Below are 26,141 nucleotides of genomic sequence, written 5' to 3'. Positions count from 1 at the left end.
GAAGCCATATTTTATCATAGTGATGTTATGTCAGTAAAATCAAGGCCAAGAAAGACTGAAATTGATGTCTTCCAGCTCGGTTTGGACTTGATCATTAAAAAGAATGGTAGCATCCAAAATTAACAACAGTGGAAGACATTGAGGCAGGATGTTAAGAGCTGAACAATTTTGTTTTAATGCAGTTCCTGTGCTGATTTACAACTGAAGTGAACAACTTCATCTTTGATGCTTTTGTGGGCTGGCTTGTAGTAATTGGCATAAAAACAAACTTTATGTTAAAAACACATATACTGTAATTCTGCCACATTAAAAGGAAAAAAAAATATTTTCTGTCCCGATTATGTTTGGGTTTTGAACAAGCTTTGTCAAAATAAATATTTTATAAGTTGGCTTTAAATCGCTACTCAAATAGGGCCCACACTGAAGCAGCGATAATTTATAATTCATAATTCATTGATTTTGCAGTATTATAATTAGACAAAGTTATATTCCGTGCCTCGTAAAGTAATTAAAATTTGAACATCTTTTTGAAACTGTGTGATTAAAAATAGTCTGAAATGTGTTTTAACTTCTATGATTAAACATGAAATGTACAACATTTCACTCATAGATGTGTATTGTACCTACTGATCTTTTGTGTGAAGATCTATGCTACAAATTTTAACTGCAAGTGGGAGATGATTTGTTAGAACAATTATTTCAAACTGGAATTTTATAAAATTACTAATTTTTCCAGGAGCATAACCATATTTATTTTAAATATTCATTAATTTAGTTTGTATATCATTTTTTTGAAAAATGGCACCCCATCTAGCTACCAGTAAAAGAAGCAATAATTAAGTAAACACCAGTACAGTGCCAATGTAAAAACAGAATAGGAACATACCCTATGTCTCAACACTCTTGGCAGGTACAGTAAAACCAACAGAGTCTTGTAACAACTCAGTGGTTTAGGTGTCTGGCTGTAGTTGGGAGTTCCATTCCCCACAGTGCCTCCTTGACAGTAGCTGAACTCTATGATCCATAGGGTCCCTTCTAGCTCTGCAGTTCTAAAGTGATGATGATGGCGATGATAATGTAAGCTTTCATAAATATTGTCCAGTTCATCAGACATGTGCATTCCTACTCCACTTAAAACAGATGTTATTTTCTTCTTTGAAATTGGTGGTTATGCTGAGATTCTATCAGAATCTTTGAAAACTATTTTGAGAGCCAAGATAGTACCCAAGCATTATGCATTCCCACATCAGAAGTCTCTCATAGAATCATAAATTCGTCGTAGGGTTGGAAGGGACCTTGGAGGTCTTCTAGTCCAATCCCCTGCCCAAAGCAGGAGACCTCATACCATCCCGGACCTCATACCATCGTGGACAGATGGCTGTCCAATCTTTTCTTGAAAACCTCCAGCGATGGGGCAGAAGCAAGCTGTTCCACTGCTTAATGGTTTTCACCATCAGGAAATTCCTCCTTATTTCCAGGTTGGATCTCCCTCTGACGAGTTTCCACCTATTGGTTCTTGTCCTACCCTCAGGCGCAATGGAGAATTAATTTATGTCTTCTTCTCTGTGACAGCCCTTCAGATATTGGAAGACTGCTATCATGTCTCCCCTCAGTCTTCTCTTTGTTAATCTAAACATACCTAGCTCTTTTCATCGTTCTTCATAGGATTTAGCCTCCAGTCCCCTTATCATCTTAGTTGCTCTTCTCTGCACCCCTTCCAGGGCCTCAGCGTCTCTTTTGTATTGTGGTGACCAGAACTGGACACAGCACTCCAACTGCAGCCTCACCAGGGCGGTATAGAGTGTGGTACTATCATTTCCCATAATCTTGATGCTATCACCCTGTTGACTCACCCTTAGGCACACTGCTGACTTATCCTTTGGCAACTGATTGTGCACACAAGTCTGAATTTGCCTAGAGAGCATTTGAAGAGAAGCTTGTTCAGGTTTTATCCACATTTACAGGCATGGCAAATTGTCTTTGCCAGTTCCAGTTCAAGCACATAAAAATGCTGCCAGCCAATGCCACATGTCATCTGTAGTGCTTCTTTAGCAATTGCCTAAACTTGAGTCCAGGGCAAGACTTCTGTTCCTTGAAAAATCTAATAGCCATTGTCTCACATTTTTAATTGTTGCAGTTGTGCTTCTTAAAGCTTAACTAGCATCTTTGGCAACATTAATCCAATGAGACCTTGCTTCATGTTCTTTTAAGAAAAATCTTACACATTGAATTAGCTTTATTAGTTTAGGTTACTTTCAACCCCCATCTCAAAACAAATGAGGCTTTGGAACTACTAATTGATGCACGAGGTGACAGCAGTGGAGATGAAGACAGATGACATGGGCAAAGTGGTAGAGTAGGCCAATAACTTTAAAACAGATGTTTTTAAAATGTTTAAGATTAAAGCGGGCTATGATCTAGTGTGCTTTAAACCATAAAATCATAGCAGTAGAAAAACATGCAAATTAGTCACATGTTTAGTTGAATAAAAGCAGGCTGGTGCCAAGTTCATGGTTAGTCTAGGTTCTAGGTAGCCCTAGGAAAAAGCATTTCATGTGAGTCCTGACAGCCAAAAAGCTTCCATTAGTCACTGCCTACATTACTTGGATGGCCAAGGGCACCTGGAGGATGTTTTTTGATTAGTGATCTTCATACAACAGGTGGCGAGGATATGTACAAAGAAGTGGGCCTTCAGGATTCTAAACAATATAAAGGATTTTTTTTAAAAAATAAATTGGTTATTTTTGAAATGTCTTCTGTGACCGAGGCCTTATCAAATGTGTTTATAACTTTAGTTATTGTCTTTGATTAACTACCTGTGCTGCTTATATTGTAAAACAAAAGGGAACTGTTTATGAATACTACTGTGTGTCATGCATATTACCTTATCTATTAATTTGATATTTTTATCCTTTCTTTCCTTTGTTGTGGAGCACACAATGGCATACCAGGAGGTTTCCAGACCATTTTCTACCCGGGCAGTGCTCATATTCAGAGCTGTTTAATTTTAGCAAGGATATTCAGAATGTGCAGATCATCTGCAGACTATTTAATATGTATAAAGCCACACATTTGTGTCTCTTTAAAGTCCTAATTCAGCCTTTAGTCTGCCAGCTGTTTGAGGCTGAAATTCTCACCATCATTTGGCATTGGCTATGCTGCCTAGAAGTTCTGAAATCCAAAATGTTTGGAGAACCAGATGGTCCTTATCCATCCTTTAAACCAGTTGTCCCCAACCTTGGATCCCCAGATGTTCTTGGATTGCAACTCCCAGAAATCCTGGCCAGCACAGCTGGTGGTGGAGACTCCTGGGGGTTTAGTTTAAGAACATCTGGAGACCCAAGATTGGGAAAAATTGCTTTAAACTATCTGTACAGTACTGTATTTGTGACACAGTTCATTTAACCATAATGGTTTTGTGCAGGTGCTCTGGGAAAAAGGACAAGATTTCAGGAAAAATATGTAGCCCAACTCATTCTGGATGTTCAAAGGAAAGATAATATACTCCTTCCACATCGTGAGCTTAGTCCAGCACCTACCCCGCTCGAAGATTTAACTAAGGTACAGTGTATTATTTTTCAAATGTAATGCAGTGTGCTGCTCGACAGTTGTATAGGCCACCATATTTGCCTGTATCTGTTTGTGTATGTGATGGTTGTACTCTTACCTAAAGGATACTCTTACCTAAAGGAGACCTCTGGGTAGTTTGGGCGGCATATAAATTGAATAAATAAATAAAATAAATAAATAAATAAATAAGTGGATTTTTTTGAAACAGAGACATCATAGTGCCTTTTAAGTTACATATTTATATTTTCATACTTTATATAATGTAATGTTCTTATTTTGTTGGGCAGTGCTAATATTGAGTTAAAAATATTATTCACTGTGAGAATACAGCTATAAAACTTTGTGGATTATAATAAGAACGTGCCTAGATCTTAATGGATCACTTTAATGTTGGCATCTAATATATTTTGTTCATCAACAGTAGCTCACTTAGAAGCTACTGCCATTTTGCTTCAAAAAGGATGATGGGAAACTGCCAGCACGCTTCTCTGCTGGTTTGACTTGTTTATGTTAATTGGGATGTTTGAATGGACATTTAACTCAAGTAAGTTTTGGATAAAATTCTGAAACAGTGTAAAATGTGCTTAGAGAATATTTGCATAGACTAAATATGGGATGTAACCATCGAAGAATTTCTGTATAGGCCCTTCAGGTGTTAAGAAGTTGTGTACAGCTTTACAACATGAAACATACTACAGTATTCCATGAAGAAATGAATATACAGTTTTATTATTGTGGTCTGTGCCTTTATATCCTTTCAGTGGTTCATAACTAGAGTTGCAAGTTGTTCAGTCATTTTATTTGCTCTACATTATCTCCACTTCCCCATCCTGATCTTCCTATGTTCCTATGTTATTTTTTCTTTCTCTCTTCTTATTCTATTTTGCTAACTTTTAATCCAATTGTATTAATATATTAATTGTATTTTATGATTATTTATATTTTATATTGTCCTATTTTATGTTGTAAGCCGCCCCGAGTAGACATGGTCTAGAGGGGCGGGGTATAAATAAATAAATAAATAAATAAATAAATAAATAAATAAATAAATAAATAAATAAATAAATAAATAAATAAATATGTTTAAAACTACAGTGGTGCCTCGCATAGCGATCGCTCAGTTTAGCAATGAAATCGCTTTGCGACACATTTTTTACGATTGCAAAAGCAATCGTTTTGCGATGTTCCCTATGGGGGAATTTCCTTTTGCGATGATTGGTTCCCTGCTTCAGGAACCAAGCATCGCAAAACAATGATTTTACAACAGCTGATTGGCGGTTTCAAAATGGCCGCTCGCTATTTTCTGGGATGGATTCCTCGCTTAAGAGGCAGCCAAAATGGCCGCGCTATGGAGGATCTTCACTGAACGGTGAGTTTTACGCCCATAGGAACGCATTAATCAGGTTTTAATGCGTTTCTATGGGCTTTTTTATTTCGCATTGCAACGTTTTCATTCTGCAGCAATTTTTGCGGAACGAATTAACGTCGCAATGCGAGGCACCACTGTATTGCTTTTATGTGCATCAAAAAAGGCATAGCAGAACTTACCCAAATTTTGGTAGTATTTTATCATTTGTGTAAGTATGCTAGTATATAAATTTGAGTCCCTTGATATGTGGAAAAGACAGCTGAACATTGGGAACTTAAAGCTATGACCTTAACATCTATTAGGACCACTTTTAACTGTTTGAAGAAGGGAATGCATCTAGGAAAAACCAGAATCCTCTAAATCATTTTAATATTAATAAACATAGTAATCTTAATAGCTGAACTTTTATAGTGAAAATTTGTGCATGTTTACTCAGAAGGACATTCCAGTGTGTTTGGTGGTACTTGATAGCTTTTAAAGTATGTCTAGGATTTTAATTACAGTTTTAGAAGTTTTTTTCTCTTTATTTTTTTAATATAATATCCCATAGTGTTTAAAGTTGCTTTAACTGATGAGGAACTACCTTGAATTCATGCTGAAAAGTGGCATGCTAAAAAAACAAACAAAGAAATAAGCAAACAAACAGGATATAACTGATAACTTTTACTGGGGGGAATTTTTTTCCTTTTTTTACACCAGGTTAAAGAAATACCAGGAAATATCTTTTAGTCTGTAACTTAGTGTATAAAGCTAATTTCCACAAGCACAAATAATTTGTAATTTGGGGAGTTTTCCCAAAAGCTGCTGCTCGTTCAGCTCCTTCACCATTCCATTGTCTTTATGTGTTGAATTGTGTCTTTTTTGTGCATCCACGTGCGTTTATACATGCATGTTCAAAAGTTTATTTATTTATTTAACTTATGTGCCTCCCACACTGCTCTGGGCAGCTTACAACATTTAAAATACGATAAAAAGACAAAATAATTAAAATGCAATTAAAATATATACTCTAAAAATTGCCATTGGACCCATGTCGTAGTCGTTTAGTCGTGTCCGACTCTTCGTGACCCCATGGACCAGAGCACGTCAGGCCCCCCTGTCTTCCACTGCCTCCCGTAGTGGTGTCAAATTCATGTTGGTTGCTTCACAGACACTGTCCAGCCACCTCATCCTCTGTCGTCCCCTTCTCCTCTTACCGTCACACTTTCCTAACATCAAGGACTTTTCCAAGGAGTCTTCTCTTCTCATGAGATGGGCAAAGTACTGGAGCCTCAGCTTCAGGATCTCTCCTTCCAGTGAGCACTCAGGGTTGATTTCCTTTAGAATTTATAGGTTTGTTCTCCTTGCAGTCCAGGGGACTCTCATGAGCCTCCTCCAGCACCACAATTCAAAGGCATCAATTCTTCGGTGGTCTGCTTTCTTTATGGTCCAGCTCTCACTTCCATACATCACGACAGGAAAAACCATAGCTTTGACTATTCGGACTTTTGTTGGCAAGGTGATGTCTCTGCTTTTTAGGATGCTGTCGAGGTTTGTCATCGCTTTCCTCCCAAGACGCAGGCGTCTTTTAATTTCGTGGCTGCTGTCTCCATCTGCAGTGATCATGGACCCACAGCTGATATTATTTCAATCAAAAGCCTTCTGGAACAGGAAGGTTTTGACCTGGCACCGAAATGTCATCAGCGTCGGCACCAGACGAATGTCAGTCGGGAGGGCATTCCATAGTCTGGGGGCAGCTGCCGAACAGGCCCTTTCTCTACAAGCCGTCCCTCTTACCTCCTTAAGGGACGGCTCTTTCAAAAGGGCCCCCTAGCTAGATCTTAACTGCTGGGTAGGTTCATATGGAAGGAGGCGGTCCTTCAGTTATCCAGGGCCCAAGCTGTTTAGGGCTTTATATGTCAAAACAAGCTACTTCTAAATAAATGCCAATCACCTGACAAAGTGGTTTTCAAACTTTCTACCTTATGGAATATGTTTCGCGTTGGCTTGATGGCTGCTCTAACCCCCAAATGTTACGTGCAGGTGTTTGTTGCTGACGTCTTGAATATTGCTTAAAACAGAAAAAGGGGAAACAGGCCTGTAAAAGTAAACATATTGCAGGGGAATTTTAGTATTGGTGAACAGACAGACATTGTGAAGGCATCCACTTGTACCACAGCTGTAGTAAACATAGGTGACTATGAGCAAGGGTTTATAAACATTTTCAGCGAAACAGATTTATGCAGCTCCTAGAATTGGGAGCCAGCCTCATTTGGGGGTGGGGGGCAGGCTTACACATTTATCCACATTCTGACACCACTTTGAATGTGCTTATAGTAAAGGTGATTATCAGCCTGGCATTACAATTTTTCAAGGAATCTTCTTTGCCACTTTTGAATATTTTCACAGAGGATCTCCTCATAAGGATCTTCCAAAGAATCTCAGGATTTCCTAGAGTGCTTTTCAAAAACTGCTAACTTTAACAGTTTGGGATGATAGCTGGAGCATTTATTTCTAAACTGTTCTGTTCCTTCAAATAACATACTTTCTTCATTCATACTTGTTTCAACTATCCTACTATTTAAAAAAAGAAAAGAAAATTCTTAATACAGTTGCTATTCTGCTAGCTGAGAAAATCTTTCCTACTGACCTATGAAGTTTAAGATTTATACTTCTGGCAAAGTTAAAACTGAGGCTGATGTTCAAGATTTTGTGTTTTTGGTATTATTACTACTGTAAAATCCAAACAGATGAATAATCTGTTTGGATTATCTGTTTGGGCACTTCATCATTCATGTACATTTCCCAACAGAACTATGCGTTAAATGATGACACTCTGTTAAATGAAATAAAGTTTGAGGAATCTCATCAGAACCAGATGCCTGACTTGTGTGCAGAAGAGCTTGCTGTTATCCTTGGAGTCTGGTAAGAGGCTGTTCTGTTCCACCAATCCCTTTTCTTAAATGCCTGGATATAGCACAAATACTGTACTGCATTTACAGAATTTTGGGTGGAAACATTTTCAAGGCAAGTGAAGGAAACTCCACCCATGGATTGATCCTGCAGAGCAAAACAGAGATCTGGGAGCAACAAGGAGATGTCCATAGTACAGGCAATGTTTTTTCAGGCCTGTTTTACTTAAACAGTTCTTTGGAATTAAGAAGGAATTATATATAAAAGATCTTCAGTTCTTCTCCCTCTTATGTAAATTTTGATAACGTGTGTTTCGAGATATAGGCATTTTATGATTTGCAGATCCAGTGACATATGTAGCAAATAAGATATAGGTTACTTTTGCTTCATTGATTAGTGATAGTTCATATGGTTTTCTAATTTTAACAGATCTGTGGACATTACCATTCAGAAATGCCCAGAGTAACAATACTGAATGCAAAAAATAAAAAAAATTAATGCTCGGAATATGATTTCTTTTACAGCATAGACTTTCAAAAGAACAACCCAGTCCATAAGCTTACAGAAGAGGAACTGCTTGCTTTTACATCAGTAAGCTATTTATTTATCCTTAAATTTTTTTGGAATTCTGTTTAATTCTTTCTTCTTTCAAGTGGGTATTGCATGAATGAAGAAGAGTGTCCTCCAACTTTATTATTCCTTGAGGGAGGGGTGTGGAAAGGACTTTGGCTCATGTAAAATAGCATGTGTACAAACATTTCCACAGTATTGGGAATCCTTCATGATGGAAGGATCTGGTCTTACACTGTTTCTGCATGCTAGGAACAGAAGCCTCTGCATTAACCTCTGTTCAAGACTATCTAGACAGGGTGGCCATAATCTACACCATTCTGCCCCAGACGTGTGCATTCAGATGCACACTGCAGAGTTAGCACTACTTTCCATACTATTCTAAAAAGCCTCACAAACTGTCAGAGCAGATTCTTCATGGGGCGAAAGAAATTGCCTCCAATTATGTGGAAGGAGAGAATAATTGAAAATCACCCTCATTTCACCAGGAGAAATACTCTGCTGGATCAGGAGCCTTTGGTGAGGGCCAAAAATAGAGCACATTTTGTGCTAAGGGATTTATTGAAAAAACATTGAACCAGAATTGCTTATATTTTTATATTAGTTGCATAACATTATGTTCTTAGTTGGAATATAGCATGTTGTTACAGTGCTGGTGATGTTTTGCTGGCCTTTCTCATCCTGGTTCCTTCTGATTATGTTTGACTCTAACTTCCATCATCCTCAGGCTGCATAAGTAATGGCTATGCAGGATAGGGGTGATGTGGGCCCTGGAGTTCAACACTTATGGGTATCACCAAATTAAGGGAGGCTTAACTCTTGGTACTTAAATATCCTACAGAAATGAGCTGATGCATTTTCTCCTGTGTTGCTGAGAATAGAGTTACTATCTTAATAAGCATGATATCAGAACATTCTCATCTCCTTATGTCCAAAATCTGGAGACTACCTAGTCTAGAGAGGCTTCTCTCTTTTACGGGATACTCTGTATCTGTCAGAATGCCAATCTGTCTTTATTTACCTTGCTCTTCCCTCCCTGCTGCCTTTTCATCACTAGAGGCGTAGAACAAAAATTCTCTTAGTGAACGTAATTAATGCACTGCACTCTCTTCTCCTTAATCTAGTGGATTTTTAAAAATTATGATACCTAGAAGACCTTACAGGCTGACTTTGTGAATTACTTTGCTGTACATCTTGAATTTTTGAGCTAATAGTCTTGTGGAGATCTCACAAGGGAAGAAATGAATTGAAATAACCATATGCCTTCTATGGCAGACATCTACCATAGTATGCTCTTTTTCATACACCATTTTATTGCCATTTCTTGAAGTTATGTACTTATCCTTTTAGCAAATTCTTCATAAAAGGAGCAAACAGTATATTATTATTCTGCCATCTAGTGGTTGATTATTTGAATATTTTACCTGTGTCTGTACTGTTGCCCAGTGAAAATCTGTTTTGGTTTATTGGTTTATTTTCAAGGAAACTACATTTCATCACCTGTGGGTGATGTGTTACATTATTCATGATGATGCTTGCTTGTTTTAATATTGATCTAAATGTTTGTTCCTTCTGTATTTTACACTGAAATTGGTCATATGAAAGAACCTTTAAAATATCTGTGTGGACTTTTAACACTTACTGTAATGCAGGAAAACAAGCACTGAAAATACAATTAAGTTTCTAGTTGTCATATGCCCTCTGTCAGGAGCTTCCATGGCATCTGTCAGCTCTGTAAAACACTTCATTGGTTTATACAAACACTCATTGCAGAAGGAGGATTGGTCAATAAAGTTAAGGTTGGTATTTGACCTTTGCTCTGTTAACATCATATACACTGTTATGTGTATGTGTGAGCAGGCATCTTCTCAGCCTACATGTGGATTCCTAAATCTGCAGGCTGGTTAGATGGTTGTCATACATTCATCTGATATCTGCTTAAATATAGCTATCCTGAAGAAGGGAGGACTTTCAAGATATCTTGAAGCATCAGAATCCATACAGACTCTCTTAAAGCAAATACCACAGCATGAACATTGTAGGTCAGTGTCCTAGAACTGTGTGCCAGATCAAGGGAGATGACAATGTTTGAGGGCCCACTGATATTTAGAACTTTGTAAGTACATATATTGTTTTTAAAGAACGGTCCATATGTCCCAGGTTATTATCCTCTCCCTTTCCTCTTCAGTTGTTCTAGTTGGCTTATAGCAACTCCAGACACCACCAACTACAGCTTTCAGAAATAATTAAAATACTTTCTTGAAAAACAGCAATGGAACTTACACAGTCCCAGCTTCATCTTTTTTGTGCATTAGATACTTCAGTTGTGGGTAAATAGCCTCAGACATTGGTTGGGGCTCCATAGTCCAAACATTTTAGAGCTAGAATTCATGTTCCAGATATTGTAGAGTCACTATTCCTAAGAAAAATATAATTGAACTGTGAAAGGAGATGGTTATGGGATATTCAGAGCTGTTTAAGAAAAACAGCAGCTAAGGCACACAATTAGATTCATGATTCTAGCTTTATTCACAGTTCTGTCAAATGCTAGCTAAATTGAAAGGATGATGGTTGCTCTTTTCAAGGAATTCCAAAAGAAGAACTTCCAGTTTTTCTTGCAAACAGTAGCTCCTCAAATAGAAATTCTATTTCGAATGTTTTGAATTTTACGCTAAATAATTTAAACAAAGAAAGCTGCGTGGTCCTTACACAGCATAAATGCAGGAGAGGCGATACCTTTATTAGACCACTAAAAAAGCTTGCTAATTGTTTGATTTTTTTTAGTGGTCCAATAAAGGTATCATCTCTCCTGCATGTATATTGTGTAAGAACCACATGGCTTTATTTATTTGTTTTTTTCAGAACTTTGAGGATACCACAAAAGCCACACACACACATACACTACCAGGGAGACAGAATGGAAACATCAGCCAAGCAGGACTGCAAACTGAAGAAAACATCTGCTTGCGCCTGCTAGGCAACACAATTTGGCTCTAATTGGCTTCTTTTGCCTGGTGGGTAGACAGATTCTGACCTCACCATTCTTATGGAGACTGCCTTTTCCTCATCACTCCCCAACCAAACAGGAACCTTGCGATTCACATGGAAGGCAATGGGTGTGTGTGAAAGACATATGCAGCTTGTTTTGGTAGTTCTTTGTCTGAAGAGCTGAGTAGCAAATTCCACCCCAAAGTTACCAGGGGTGAAGTTTGAAACCACACCCTCAAAGTGGTTTGCAGGCAGTGTTTGACTCATTTTAAGAAGTATACCAGGCAGACATCTGCCATGAATTGTTGGGACTCTCATTTTTCTGATATATCAGTGCATAGCCTGAATTTGGACCATGAAAGCTTGCTGATTGTTTGATTTTTATTTTATTTTAATTTTTTAGTGGTCTAATAAAGGTATCGCCTCTCTTGCATTTGTACGGAGTAATTCTTTGCATTAAAACCTAGATGTTTCCTGAGCAGGTACTGGTTCTAGAAACATATTTAAAAAATAATATACACATTCCATGTATCTGAGGAAGTGGATTTTGACCAATAAAAGTTCACACTAAAATAAATTTGTTAGTCTTTAAAATGCCTTTGCTTCTCTTTCTCTTTTTGTTTTTCCCCTTTAATTTTTTCAACATGCTGAGGCAGACTAACATGTCTGCCTGCCTAGATAATGAGACATTTTCTGTGAGTGAGGGGCAGGAAGGTATAATGGGAAATGGGAAAGGAAAAGCCTAGATTTACGGACATGCTGCTTTAGAACTCATGTTGGACAAAACAGTTGTTGCTTTCGAGATCTTGCTGTTCAATATAGGATTCAACATATAAAATTGTCATTATGTGTCAAAAGGATTATGATGATTTATCACAACACAGAGTGAAAAAATTTGTTATAGAATTGAAGGCATAAGGTCAAGGTTTGCCAAATATAGCACTGTGCATACAACATATTTGGAGCATCCTCCAGTAGAATGTTTCAGTGATCGTAGACCAGGATTTGCCTTGTACTTCCCAGTTTCTTTGAGCAAACCCAATACATGCATACTCCCATTGGTTTCTAGTCCTTCCTCCCAAAAACCCTTGTGCCCTAAATATCTTCTCCAGAGCACTGTGAGATGTTCTGGAGCCAGTTTTGGAACCACAGAAGGCCACAGCAGGAGAAGGACTTTGAATTTTTGTACCTTCTGTACTATAAAACGAGTATTTTTCAGTTGAACTTATTTTCTGTGAGAAAGCAGACATATCCCACAGTATTTCTATTGACCAGTTGTTGAATCTCTTTGCAACCTAGTGTTCTCCATATGTTTTGGACTAAAACTCCCAGTATTCCAGACAAGCTGAAGCTGATGTGAGCTGAGGCCTAGAACAGCAAGGGAAAGTGATGAGGGGAGAGTGAGCTACAATAAAGTAGGAGAAAGGGATAAGTACCATTCTCTGCCACAGTAAATCAGCACCACATGAATCTGCTCACCTGTCTGGTTTTATGAGCAGTCAACCACCCAGTTGCATCTGTTGCTTGTTTGCCTTAATTTATGCCTTACCTGGTAACTTATCAGTGTTTTTAAATGTTTCATAGCACTCTCTTACACAACTGAATTGCTCTTGTGAAGAGAAGAGTAAAACAGTTAATTACCAACAGCTATGACTCATATATACTACTGCCAAACATGTCTTTCTTTTCTAACTAGTGAGGATAAACTATATGTAAAAAACCATTTCCCTGTGCAAATTACAGTTTTATAATCAAGAAAACCTGAATGTAAAGCCAGAATACCATTACTGTTCATGCAAGGTTTGCCTAGCTTGCTGCAGCTAATTGACAGTCAGAGTTGTGTGCCCAGTTACACAATCAAGAAGGACCTTGGCTCAGCCACATTTAGCTGTGTCACGTTATGTGAAACTTATGTCTACACCAGTAGGATTTTGCCCAAAATGTATCACAAAGTTATAGTTAGGTATTAGCATGTTGGTTGGTGTTGACATTCAAACTTTGTTCATGTTTCCTTCATTTCAAATAAATTTTAATTCCTCTACATAAAACATTTTGCGTCATATCTTATGCCAATAAACAGATCTTATACAGAACCCTTGATATATATTGATGGTATGTGCAAGCAAGCTTCCAAGACTCAGTTCTGTTGTTTCTTCTCTTTTTCTTTCATTTGGTCACTGTTTTCCTCTTCTGGCAGTGGTGTAAAGAACTGGCTGATGTCTGCCCCAGGATCTTCGCTCTCTTTTATTTTCTTTTTGTCATTGGCCAGTTGGATTTTCTGTGAATTATTTTGGTCAAGAAGGCTGTATAGCATGAAAGTATGAGATCTGTTTGATCTGGCATATAAATTTAAAATCCGGAACAGTTCATTCTTCAAAATGTCTTAACTTTCTGGGATTTTTTGAGTCTCTGGTAAAACTGTGAAAGACTCTTATGTGTTCTCAACACCAGAGTTTCAGATATTCCTTTATTCTTCCTGTCATAGAATAAAAGAGTTGTGGATAGTATAATAGCATAAAATTTCCCTGGGGCATCACAGCATCTCTTGGGACAGTCATTTCGCTTAATTGTGATTGGTGGTTCTTTTGTATTAGAGAACCAAGTTGAATTTGTTTTTTAAGAGGTGTGTTGTTATAATGGCCTTTCAACTTTAGTTTTTGTTAAGTTTTATTAGGCAACTCTTAATGGTATTTAATGTGTCCCAAAGTCCACTATGGGGCCAGGGGCACCAAAGAGGTCCACTGGTCCTGACATAAAGGGTCTGAGTCAAAGCTTGTTTTCTGATTCAACTTTAATGAACAGACAAATGAAACAACTACAAACTGTGCCAACTATACAAATCTTCGTGTAATCTACCTCATCAGTCCACACTTACGCAGTCCTCAGGTCCAAAGATGGGGAGCAGTTACTTCACCCTCCCCGTGCAACTCTTAGGAGGCTTAACATTGTCCCTGCGTCTGTCCTTGTTATGGAAGAAGGAGGTCATGCATGGGATCTCTCATACTTTGGCTTTCAATTGCTTGAATTGTCTCTGCCTCCTTCAGCATTGCAACTAGTTGGAAGTAGGGGGTGGTGTGTCATTGGGGCTGGTTCTGTGAGTGACTGTTGATGCCTTTCTTTAGCGATAGCATCCACTACCCAATTAAAGTGCAATGTTTACAGCATGGGCTTGGGTGGCTCTGGGTGAGATTACACACCCCTTTGGGTTTCCCCTTTTTTCCTGTTCTCTCTCTTCCCCGTATCTTTTCCTTGTCTCATTGCTGCCAGTCATACCTCTCACAACCTTTTCCCTCCCCCTTTATAACCTTAGGATCTCTTTCCTCCCTTCTAAATTCGTTAGACCCTGACTCTCATCCCTGGACCTTGCCCTCCATTCTGAACCTTCTGGGCACCCCTCTTCTGCTGTCTTCTCTTTCAACTCCGTTGGTGATTCTCTGAAGTTGGCAGTTTCAGAGGGCGTGCCATGACCACCTTCCAGAAGTATAGTGGACCAGGGAAAGTCACATATGCCTCCTGACACCAGCCTCCTCTGGGGCCCCCCCTCACTAGAAAAATAGATGTGATCATATTCAAGGATAGAAAGTTTCATTCAGACGGCTAAACAATCAGCCTTTTGAAAGCCCCCAGCTTGTTTTCTAGTACTGGGGCTACCTGATGTTCATAAGAAGCTTAGGGTTTGTTTGGCCTCTGTTTTTGTTGTTGTTGGTTAGCCAGTATGCCAAGAATTCCACATAGTTTCCATAGGAGTACCTGACAGTCCCGTGGCACCTGAAAGACTTAACAGATTTAGTGCACTGTAAACATTTTTGAAATGTGGCCCACTTCATCAGATGCACAAAGTATTATACAGAATTTCAGTTGCACAAAGAACGCAAATGCAGGGTTAAAGGTGGATTTGTAGACATGAAGTCAGAGGGAAGTGAAACAAGAAAAAGGTCTGAGAGTAACAATCAAATAATAGTGATGCTTCAGAAGATCCTGTTGCTTATAATCCAGCTTGGAGCTAAATAAAGGAGGAATGTGGACTTGTCCCTACATGAGTTGATTAATCAGAAGTCCAACAAATGTGGAGCCCAGAGCAAGCTTGCCTCACATCCTTTAGTTCAAGGAATGGATACTGGGGTTTGTTCTTCATATGGTAGATACTCCCTCAATACCTTTCCAGCTTTGATCATAGAATGATAAAACAAAAGAATAATGCATGGTAGAGCTAGAACAGGCCCAAGTGTCACTGAATTCAACTCTCCACCAAGCAAAACATTCACAGCTAAAGTATCCCTGATAAGTGGCCATCTAACCTGTTTAGAAACCTCAGATGAAGGAGAGTCCAACACCCTCTGAGGCAGTCCATTCCCCTGTTCAACAGCTCTTACTGCACTGGTTCCCAATATTTTTAGTCACAACCCCCCTTTATAAGGGCCAAGTAATGTGCAACCCTCCCCACCATGTTTGCATAAAAAGGCGTTTTTAATGGGCTAAAGTCATCCCTTCTCAGAGAGTAGAGGTTTCTTTCTCGCCCTCCAAAGGGCCTTTCTCATATATAAACATACATATTAACTTTAATATCTAGCTCCAAAAGGCCAAGGAAGAAATTATTTAACAAGGCCTACAATACATATAAGACAGCCTGTGACTGCCTTAGAAAACATTTTGTGACCTCTTTGGGGTCACGACTCCCAGGTTGGGAAACAAGGTCTTTCTGTCAATAAGTTATTCTGAATGTTCAGATGAAACCTCCATTCTCGTAATTGAAATGCATTACTTAAGATCCTAACTTCTGTCTTCCACATGACAACCCATAAAAAAAAATTTTGAAGATAGCTACCATATTGCCTTCTCCAGGCTGAACATTACCAGCTCCCTGGGCAGTTCCTTACAGAGCTAGGTTTCCAGACCTTTTAGCATGCTTGTCACCCTCTTCTAAATTCCCCATGTGCTAACTGTCACCTATCTTACATGAATGCATCTGTTTTTAATGCCCTAATGTAGCACTTTGCATTTTAATTCATTCAAATTCAGTTTATTAGTTTTGGCCTACTTCTGCAACATGTTTAGGTGGTTTTGAGTCCTGAGTCTGTCTTCTGGAGTATTAGCTACCCCTCCCACTTTGGTGTGATTTGCAGATTTGCTGATCAGTCCCTCAACATCCTCATTTAAGTCTTGATGAAATCAAAATACATTATATCCATAGGATTTCTCTTAGTCCGGCATGACTTGCTTCTGAGAAATCTGTTCTGGGTCTTGGAAATTGCAGTATTCTAAATGGTCACAAAAAAACTGTTTAATGAGCTGTCCCGAATGTTTCTGGTATCGATGTCAAATGGACTGGTCAGTAGTTGCCTGGATCTTCTTCTTTTTCCCTGTGTTGAGAAGAGGGGGATGATATTTGCTTACCTCCATCTTCAGGGACCTCACCTGATTCGAGAGCATCAGAATGTTCATGGTTTTGCACTGTGTGCCTCCAAAGCATAATATGAATCAAAGATAAAGCCCCTCTCAACTTTTCAAAAGTGATAGGGTCCTGCCCATCACCAATATCAGGCCAAACTTGTGAACCCCTGCTCTTTATCTTTTTTAATGTAGTAATTTTTTCAATATATCTGGAATGTTAGATAACTCTCATGTATCCTTCCTATTTTTTTAAAGCACATGTTCACCATATTGCCAGGAGATGCATATACTGCTGCCGGAAAATACTAACTCTGACTAATAAGGTTCTTCAATAGCTTTGTGAGGTGCTATTAAATAAACTAAATCCTAAATAGTTGCAGCTATTGGGGCAAATTACTCTATTGGCCTAATTTATTCCTGTAACGGTGAGGAATATCAGAAGTAAGAATCCTATAAAATTATTTCACTATTGCATAAAAGAAAAAGTAGCATACAGCCTTTAAAATGGGACTGCTTTAAATACTAAATAACCATAAGAACATGACCATGCATGTTTTACATTTTTAAGTGTTGACTGATATGCAGATGATACCACTCTGATGGCAGAAAGTGAGGAGGAATTAAAGAACCTTGTAATGAGGATGAAAGAGGAGAGTGCAAAAAATGGCCTGAAACTCAACATCAAAAAAACTAAGATCATGGCCACTGGTCCCATCACCTCCTGGCAAATAGAAGGGGAAGATATCGAGGCAGTGACAGATTTTACTTTCTTGGGCTCCCTGATCACTGCAGATGGAGACAGCAGCCACGAAATTAAAAGATGCCTGCTTCTTGGGAGGAAAGCGATGACAAACCTCGACAGCATCTTAAAAAGCAGAGACATCACCTTGCCAACAAAAGTCCGAATAGTCAAAGCTATGGTTTTTCCTGTCGTGATGTATGGAAGTGAGAGCTGGACCATAAAGAAAGCAGACCACCGAAGAATTGATGCCTTTGAATTGTGGTGCTGGAGGAGGCTCTTGAGAGTCCCCTGAACTGCAAGGAGAACAAACCTATAAATTCTAAAGGAAATCAATCCTGAGTGCTCACTGGAAGGACAGATCCTGAAGCTGAGGCTCCAGTACTTTGGCCATCTCATGAGAAGAGAAGACTCCTTGGAAAAGCCCCTGATGTTAGGAAAGTGTGACGGTAAGAGGAGAAGGGGATGACAGAGGATGAGATGGCTGGACAGTGTCTGCGAAGCAACCAACATGAATTTGACACCACTACGGGAAGCAGTGGAAGATAGGAGGGCCTGACGTGCTCTGGTCCATGGGGTCACGAAGAGTCGGACACGACTAAACGACTAAACAACAATGACGACGTAGCTAAGAATGTTTTTTTCCCATGCTCTTTCAGCTTTGTCAGATAATGTTTTGAAGAAAACAGAAACTTTAGAGTTCTACATATTAAGACCCAAGATTCTAATTGAATTCTTTGGAGGAATGATGGGATTAAAATGTGATGATGAATAACTGTAAAATGCCAATAGGAATGATGACTTTCACTTATTGAATGTGAAGTAGAGCTGACTTTATTGGAAAAGCACAATACATACTGTATGCTGTGTGTAGTACAACTAAAGGAAACCCTGTAACTTACCTTAAAAAGACATTATTAAAATTTAAGTTTAATAAGACCGAAAATGAGGATAATTCATGCATTTTCTTTGTGCATCATTTCTTCAAGGTCTCTTAGTTGCTAACTGTATCTCCTCAAGGGAATAAGTATCATACTGTGGTAAACACAGCATTAAGTCAAGAACTCCTGTTGTGTTGTCACAACTCTGGCGCTGAAGAGGTAAATCCTTTAATAGAAATCCAAATTCCTGATTTATTGTTGTTGAGATTGGGCCCTTGGAAATATGTACTGATGTTCTGTGATGTGGTAGGGAAGGCTGTAATTACATGGTTTCAGGAAGCAGTCCAATATAAACACCTAGTTGGGGTGGAAGAACAGTGTTGCCATCAAGGACAGATGAGGTGATTTTCAGCATAATACAGAGTAAATGATACATTTGAAGTAGAGTAGACATTGGTAATATGGCTGTACTCCATTTGAAGTGAAAATGGAATCCAGGTTTCGTGCAGGTTTATGCTTCACTCGTTATTGAAAAGGAACTGGTTAAACAAAATGCTGTTTCCCTCACTTAGAAATGGGTAATTGCAAGTCTCTTTCAATAAGAAACATATTCCCAAACTGAAATGAGCAATGAAACAATGTCAACAATGAATTTTCAATAAGAGGTACAGAAAAAATTGCCTGGCCTTCGTTATAAAACTTTGGCACTAGTGAATTGCAAATTAAGACCACAAAGAATTAATACAAGTTATACCACAAATGGCTTGTTCAGCTTCTATCCTTGCCATAAACAAGATGTGTGCCTGCCCAAGAAGGTTATAAAAGGTCTTGCAACAAAAAGTCTAGATAGAGGCTCTTGAAACATTGTGAAGAGTCATTTGCACTAAAAGGTTGAAGAGTCATTTGCACTAAAAGGTTGAGACAAATGTAATAATGTTGATACCTTGCTAAGTGTAATATTTTTATGTAGAATATTTAAGAGGACTTGGTTATTTTTATAATTTAGAATGCTTGGTTCCTCATTTGGCCACAAATAATTCAAATGATTGGTCAACAAAATAATTGAATTAAGCCACCCATTACAACTGAATTTCAAGTTAAGATGCATAGGTATGTTTAAAGATCATGGTGTGAGTAAAGGGATTGAATGCCGAGGATGTCACACACACAGGAGAATCAGCTTGTGAAAAAACAGTGTATCACTCTATATGATAAGCCTATTTCTAAAACAGATGAGAATTTCAAAAACCATTTATGATATAGGCCTAAATCAAATGCTCGCCCTTACACCATGTGTGAAAGTCTACTATTAGAAAGGAGAAAAAATTCACTATATCTACTCAAGTCCTGGGGCACACAAAGAATAGCTTTTTGCTTTCCAGCTATCAGCTGTGATCAACACTGCTTTTTCATCTGCAGAAGTGAAAATTTACATCCAGATTAATGGGTACTCCAGATTTCTTCTGTAACTGACTACATTTTGGCTTGGAGGCAAAAGGATGGTAGTCATAGCTATACATTAACTGAATTGTTCTTGTTCTTGTTATATGTTTTCATGTTGCTTCTGTTTTATGGTATCTTTAATGTGGTTTTAAGATATATGAGACTTTCAAGGAGAGGATTACCATTGCCACCTACAGTCAGTTTCCATGACTTAGGAGAGATTTAAACCCAGGTCTCCTAATTGTAGCCCAACACTATGTCCGCTACATCACACTGACTCTCATGTCAGTTCAGTCTCCATATGTGTCTGGTGTCTGTATTGTGCAACTTGCTGTGGTTAGCAATGGCTTACCCTATATCTATCTTGAGGCCATGTGCACGATGATATATCTCAGTGACTAGCCATGCAGTTTGATCTGTTTGTAAAGCATGGCTGACAACCAGTGTAGATTTTATGCACTGCAGCATGGGCGGGCAGAAGGTTATTAGGATTTATTGATCAATTTAACTGTGTGATAGACTGGTAAGGGGGTTTGACTCTCCAAAATTAAAGAAACCAGTGAAGGTGGAGTTGTTTTTATTATGAACATGTTGGACCATTTACAGGAGGTGGAAAAGTAACCTTTCAGTAGCACAACTTAAAGGCCCCTATCCTCAGACCAGACTGAGGGAATGACTACATTGATAAATAGAGTGGGAAATTCTCTGAAACTGGAATGGACAACTATGCATTATATTCCATTGGCTACATGATGTAAAAGTTAATGCAAATCCATTCCCACCTCGCCCCACTCTAGCTTTTTCCTCCATCTCTGGGGCTTCTACTTTTTGGGAATCAAATATATTTGCATCAGTTCAGACAATGTGATCACTGGGGAAAGTTTTGTATTTGTTCTCCTTGAAGCCACTCCAGCCTGCTACATCTGCAGTGAAACAGATAGGGCAGTGTGGAAACTGGCTGCCTTCTGAATCCTCTCCTCCCCATAGCTGGTACCTGGGTCTGCTTGTTTCCCTCCTCGCTTCCCCTCCATTCCATTTTTCCTTCCTTTTTTTCCTTTTAAATGCTTACTGCCTTAGTGCTAGGACACCTAGGTGACTAAAGGGGATGGGGGAAGAGTGAGGAATCAGCAGAAAGAGAGGAGGAAGTTATCAGCCAGCCTTGTATCCACCTTCTTAAGCTACGTCTGTTCTAACAGTGCCTCCTGCAAATTGGGGTGGAGAGATCTTGTGTGCTCAGGCTTCAATATTGTAACTATTAAAAGCTATGCTTTTTGGGCTCCATTCTTAGACAACCTATCACCGATTATCCAAGTTAGTTATGGGTTGCCTCTGACTTCCTGCGGAAACTATAATCCATTTGTTCTGAACCTTTTGACTAACACCAGTGTTGTACTGACAGTCTTCCTGACAATACCATCCTAATCATCATGGATGTTGAGGCTGTTTATACCAATGTCCCTCATAAGGAATGGCAGATCAGTACTTACTGTCAGCCAGCTGTAACCACTGAACATACATTATCTATATAATAATCTTGGAATGATCCATGTGGAATTCTGGTTAACATACTATGCATTGGATAAAGTGGGTTATAGTCCAGCAAATGATTGCATTATAATGTGTTTTTGTCTTTAAGATGCTACAGGCTTTATGCTGAAGCCGAGTAGTACTGTTCCTCTGCTGGACATTGCACCTGTGTGCAACACAAAAGGGTTTATATTAGTACTGTGCTAAAAAATTCTTCCCATGAAAATTTTGATCATTCTGTCATTTAGATGGAAAGTAAGTTCCCTTGAGAAAGAAGTTGTGAAGAAATTGTCATGGGTGAGGTTTAAGATTCTCAAACATGCCTTATTTATGAGGTGCATGCTTTGTATTTCACTGTACTGTATGGTCTTTTCTGTGACACTAGCAGCCCTCAGATTCCCTCACTTCACCTATGGGAAGATATCATAGGTTAACTCCTTCCCACATGTCTTGTTCAGATCAAGATGTACGAGCAGCCAGGGAAGTTGCAGAAAGAAACCAAAAACTGAAGCACAGCACCCTTGGGCATCTTCTAAATTGAAATATTTGAAGGACTTGAGGAAGATACTGAAGAATGATAACAAGCACTGAACAAGATTTTCTCAGAATTGTTTTTCTGTGAAGCATTCTGAGCTCTTCCCCCCCTTCTGCTAGAAATAGAAGGTTCCACCATTTGTGTTTGTGAGTGAGTGAGTGAGTGAGTGAGAGAGAGAGAGAGATTCTTTAGAATGACATTAAGCAGGAAGTGTTGTGAAGGAAATAAAAGGATGGCCCCTCCGCCAACATAGTGCCGCTGTTGCCACTTGCTGTGCAAAATCAGAAGTCCTTCTTTAAACAAACAAACACTGAAAGCTATGCTACAGTGATTTATTGTAATGAGATCTGTCTCTGAGATGTTGTTAGAGAATTTCTCTCTTTCCTGGATAAATTTGAGAAAGTGGTTCCCTAGGGCGGATAATCTGAAAGGCTGTCTAGGCGCATATAACGATTGGAAAGAATTAAGCAGTTTTTATACAGGACTCCTATGCTGCACTTGGAAACATGCATGTCTCTTACTGTTTCTTATTTGTTCTGAAAATTCCACTGAATGGGATTGTAAACCAGGGGTCTCAAACTCAATTTACCTGGGGGCCGCTGGAGGCAGAGTCTGGGTGAGGCTGAGCCACATCAGTTTTTCCTCCAAGCAGAGCAAGAGCCCGAGGAAGCCGCCCAGGAGTTTCCTTAGCCCAGCTGGGGCTGCGAAGAGGAGGAGGAGGAGAAAGGGCGCGCGAGCCCTTGTCGCCAGCCACGACTCCCTCCAGCTCCTTCTTCACTACCACCACCACCACCAGCAGCAGGATGAAGTGGAGAAGGGAGGGAGCACTGGCGACTGCCTAGTGGGGGGGGGGAAGAGGGCACAACTTAAAATTTAAAAAAAAACTCACAGAATCGCCTTACCAAAGGAGAAAAGCCCCCATCGGTACCCACGAAATTAAACAGAACGGGGCGGGGGGCCCCATAGGTGCGCGCACACACACGCACACAAGCACACAAACACGGAAGTCCAGCAACTTTCCTCTGAAGGCCCCCCATCAAAAAAGGCGCACTCAGCAGCAGCAGCTACCCCCACCACGACAGAGGAGCAAAATTTGTGAGGCGAGTCCAGGCAGCCTCCAGAACCGAGGCAGCTGAAGCAGGACAAAGAGGAGGAGGAGGAAGCACCGCTGGGTGCTGAGGCAGCCGCTGGCTGGGCTTGTGCTGGGGGTGCCGAGAAAGAGAGCCAGAGAGCCGCTTCCCTGGAAGAGGCGGTGGCAGTGGCAGCTGCTGTTGGCAGCTTGGAGGTGCTCTTCGAGGATGGGCCAGGAGCAAGCTCCACTCTCAGGCATCGCTCGGTGGTGGCTTGGGCGCTTGGGGAAAAGGGCTGGCAGCGCACCTCACTCACTGGCTCTCCCCCAAGACAGCGCCTCTTGCACCCTCCATCCAGAACTGCAGCCTGCCAACTGCAAGAGGCACTATCTTGGGAGAGAGCTGGCGAGCGAGGTGAGGCTTTTTTTGACTCTTGACAGCAGAGGACGTGTGGGCGCTTCGGGGGGGCAGGCAAGGCAGGGGCCACAAACTATCATCTGGCGGGCCACAAATGGCCCCCGGGCCACATGTTTGAGACCCCTGTTGTAAACAGTGTTCAATGGCAGGCGAAAGCACCTTAATAAAATCATCCCAAGTACTCCTTCTGTGCCCCTATTGTGGCTGATCCAGGTTGTAGCCGAATTAGATGCCTACAGCTTTCAAAAATGCTAGCTTTAAATAGAGCTTCTGCTGATTTAAAGGAAGCTGCCCCTTCTGTTGCTGATCCTAACCCTAACCCTTTGAGCACCTACAGCAGGAAGGCCAGTTGTATATGCATTTTTGTGGTATTATACATTTCCATGTGGATGGAGTCAAAAAATTACTTTCAAGAATCTTCCTTTTTCTGGAAACTGTATTTCTATGAAACAGTTCTTATTGAGAAAAGTTTACATGACAGAAATGGGATTGTTGAAAAGTTTACATTTTTAACATAAGTATGTAATCTGAAAAATGTTAGGTACATGAGTTTATATGTGTCATATGCAATTTTTAGAGTACATCTCATGTTGTGTGCGTGTGCGTGCATGCAGAATGCTAAACTAGACAGTCCCCCAGTCTAATCTAGCAAAGCAATTCTTATGATTTATTTTTAATGAAGTAATGCTGGAAGTCTGGCACAGTGGCTTCATGACTAGATAAAGCAAAGTTTAAAAATACTGTTTCTAATTAAGCTGTTTCTTTGTGCAGAGTCTTGACCTTGCAGACCCTTTTTTGTATGGAGCAAAATGGATTGTAGCCATTGTGGTTAAAAACTTTAAGCCTTTCTGGGGTGGCGATCGGCAGACACCTGTTGTATTGAAAAGCTGCTTTTAGTTGTACAATCCCAGGATTAGCTTTATAGACAGAAATAAAATTGCATACTGTGAAGTGAATGGCATTGGTCTCTTGGGAAATGGTTGGTGTCCCATTCTTTACGGGTGGAGTATCCCAGAGAAACGAATGGGGAAGTATGTGCCTGAAGCAATACAATGAGTGATTGCCAGTTGTAAATATACAGAGCTGAGAAAATAGCCTGTCCCTATCTCCAGGCACATATTCACAGATATTTCATTGGAAGCCAGATTCAAAGTCAGAGCTCTTTTGCCTGGCGAATAGCTGAAGATTTGTAAGTGTCAGATAAACTAAAGGCAACTTCATTCTGATAAGATAGGCATTACTATTATTTCTATATGTATTTGGATTTTCACAGTGAATTTTGGAAACAGGAATAAAGTCCTCAGCATGATTTTCACACAAGGTGAGAAGATAACACTGCCACTTTGCTTATACCGTGGTGCCTCGCTTGACGAGGATAACCCGTTCCAGCAAAATCACTGTAGAACGAAATCGCTGTCAAGGTAAAGTAAAAAACCCATTGAAATGCATTGAAAAACAGTTCAGTGCGTTCCAATGGGCGAAATATCTCAGCGTCCAGCCAAGATCCTCCATAGGGCGGCCATTTTCCAGTGCCTGTAAAGCGAAAAAGCCTTCCTAAACACAGTGGGGAGCCATTTTGAAACAGCGGGTGGCCATTTTGAAACCCGGCGATCAGCTGTTTTGATCATCATAAAGCAAAAAATCGGTTCCCGAAGCAGGGAACCAATCATCGTCAAGCGATTTTCTCCTATTAAAACATCATTTTGCGATCGCTATAGCTATAGCGATCGCAAAATACTCATCGTTAAGCGATTTCCTCCTCTAACAAGGTAGTCGTCAAGCGGGGCACCACTGTAAAGATATTAGAAAGGGCTGAGTGGTGGAAGAGACAGTCAGTTTACTGAGAAGTAAGAAAGTAAAAGCATATAAGTTAAATTCCAGGAATCAATGTAGGTTAAAAGTTGAAGAATCAACAGATAAAAACTGTTAGGCATTGCATGGAGCTCACTAGAGAAGCTTTAAAATGACCTCTTGTCAATTTCACGAAGACATTGGAAGCCTGTGTGCACATGCCGTGGATCCAGGGACTGGCTGCCTTTCATGGTCAAAAAGTCTGCTCATGGACGGTGCCTGTGCTTTATTTTCAAGACGACAACTCCTTCTGCTGCAGCACAGCTCACTCTGTTCAACAGATTTACCAAGTCAAAATAGGTTGCATTGGGGAAGAGAGGAAAGGGCAGGGGAGTATTACTTTGCCAGCCCAATTGCATGCACCTATATCTGGCTTCAGAATTACTGGTCCGTGTCTGTATGTGCATGTTTGAAATACAGTAACCTTTTACAGTCGCCCTGAAGCTTTCTTTTCCACAGGTTGCTTAAACTTTACTAGTGGAGATGGCAGACCGGTTAATAACCTTTTTGTTCATCAGTACATTTTAATAACAGCAGTCTTGCCTTTCAAATGAGATAAATGAAGAAAACTACAATAACATTTTTTCTTCATCATCAACATCAAAGGCTTCTATTTATTATGAAAATCCTTTGTTCTAGATCAGGCTGCTGAGAAGGGTCCCTTTATCTATTAATGTTTAAAGATAGAATTAGTAGACTGTGTCAGCACCGTGATATGGAAGCAACAGGGCCAGGCCAAGCCTTGTCAACCTCACTGATACTTTGGCCCTGGGGAAAAAGGCCTTGCATTCTGCTGTCCAAAACAGTAAAGCAAGTATGGGGCTAAACTATTTTCAGCTGTTCTCCAGTCCTCAGTGGCCACCTGAATGGAGTTCATGTGAGTGGCAGTCCAAGAACA

The 26,141-nt window shown here is 39.8% G+C and overlaps 1 protein-coding gene across 1 annotated transcript in view; it reads left to right on the top strand.

Annotated features, from left to right (window-relative positions):
* The window catches only part of TTC27 (tetratricopeptide repeat domain 27), a 117,331-nt gene that overhangs the window by 28,741 nt on the left and 62,449 nt on the right, over positions 1 to 26,141 (top strand). Inside the window, exons 7-9 of the mRNA XM_072992336.2 lie at positions 3,425 to 3,561; positions 7,731 to 7,843; positions 8,356 to 8,422. Of these exons, the coding sequence (XP_072848437.2) occupies positions 3,425 to 3,561; positions 7,731 to 7,843; positions 8,356 to 8,422 (317 nt within the window). The remainder of the gene's footprint in view (positions 1 to 3,424; positions 3,562 to 7,730; positions 7,844 to 8,355; positions 8,423 to 26,141) is intronic.

This window comes from Pogona vitticeps, chromosome 1, assembly GCF_051106095.1.
Source record: "Pogona vitticeps strain Pit_001003342236 chromosome 1, PviZW2.1, whole genome shotgun sequence".
In the NCBI taxonomy this organism is placed as follows: domain Eukaryota; kingdom Metazoa; phylum Chordata; class Lepidosauria; order Squamata; family Agamidae; genus Pogona; species Pogona vitticeps.
This window is presented reverse-complemented; position numbering and strand designations above follow the sequence as displayed.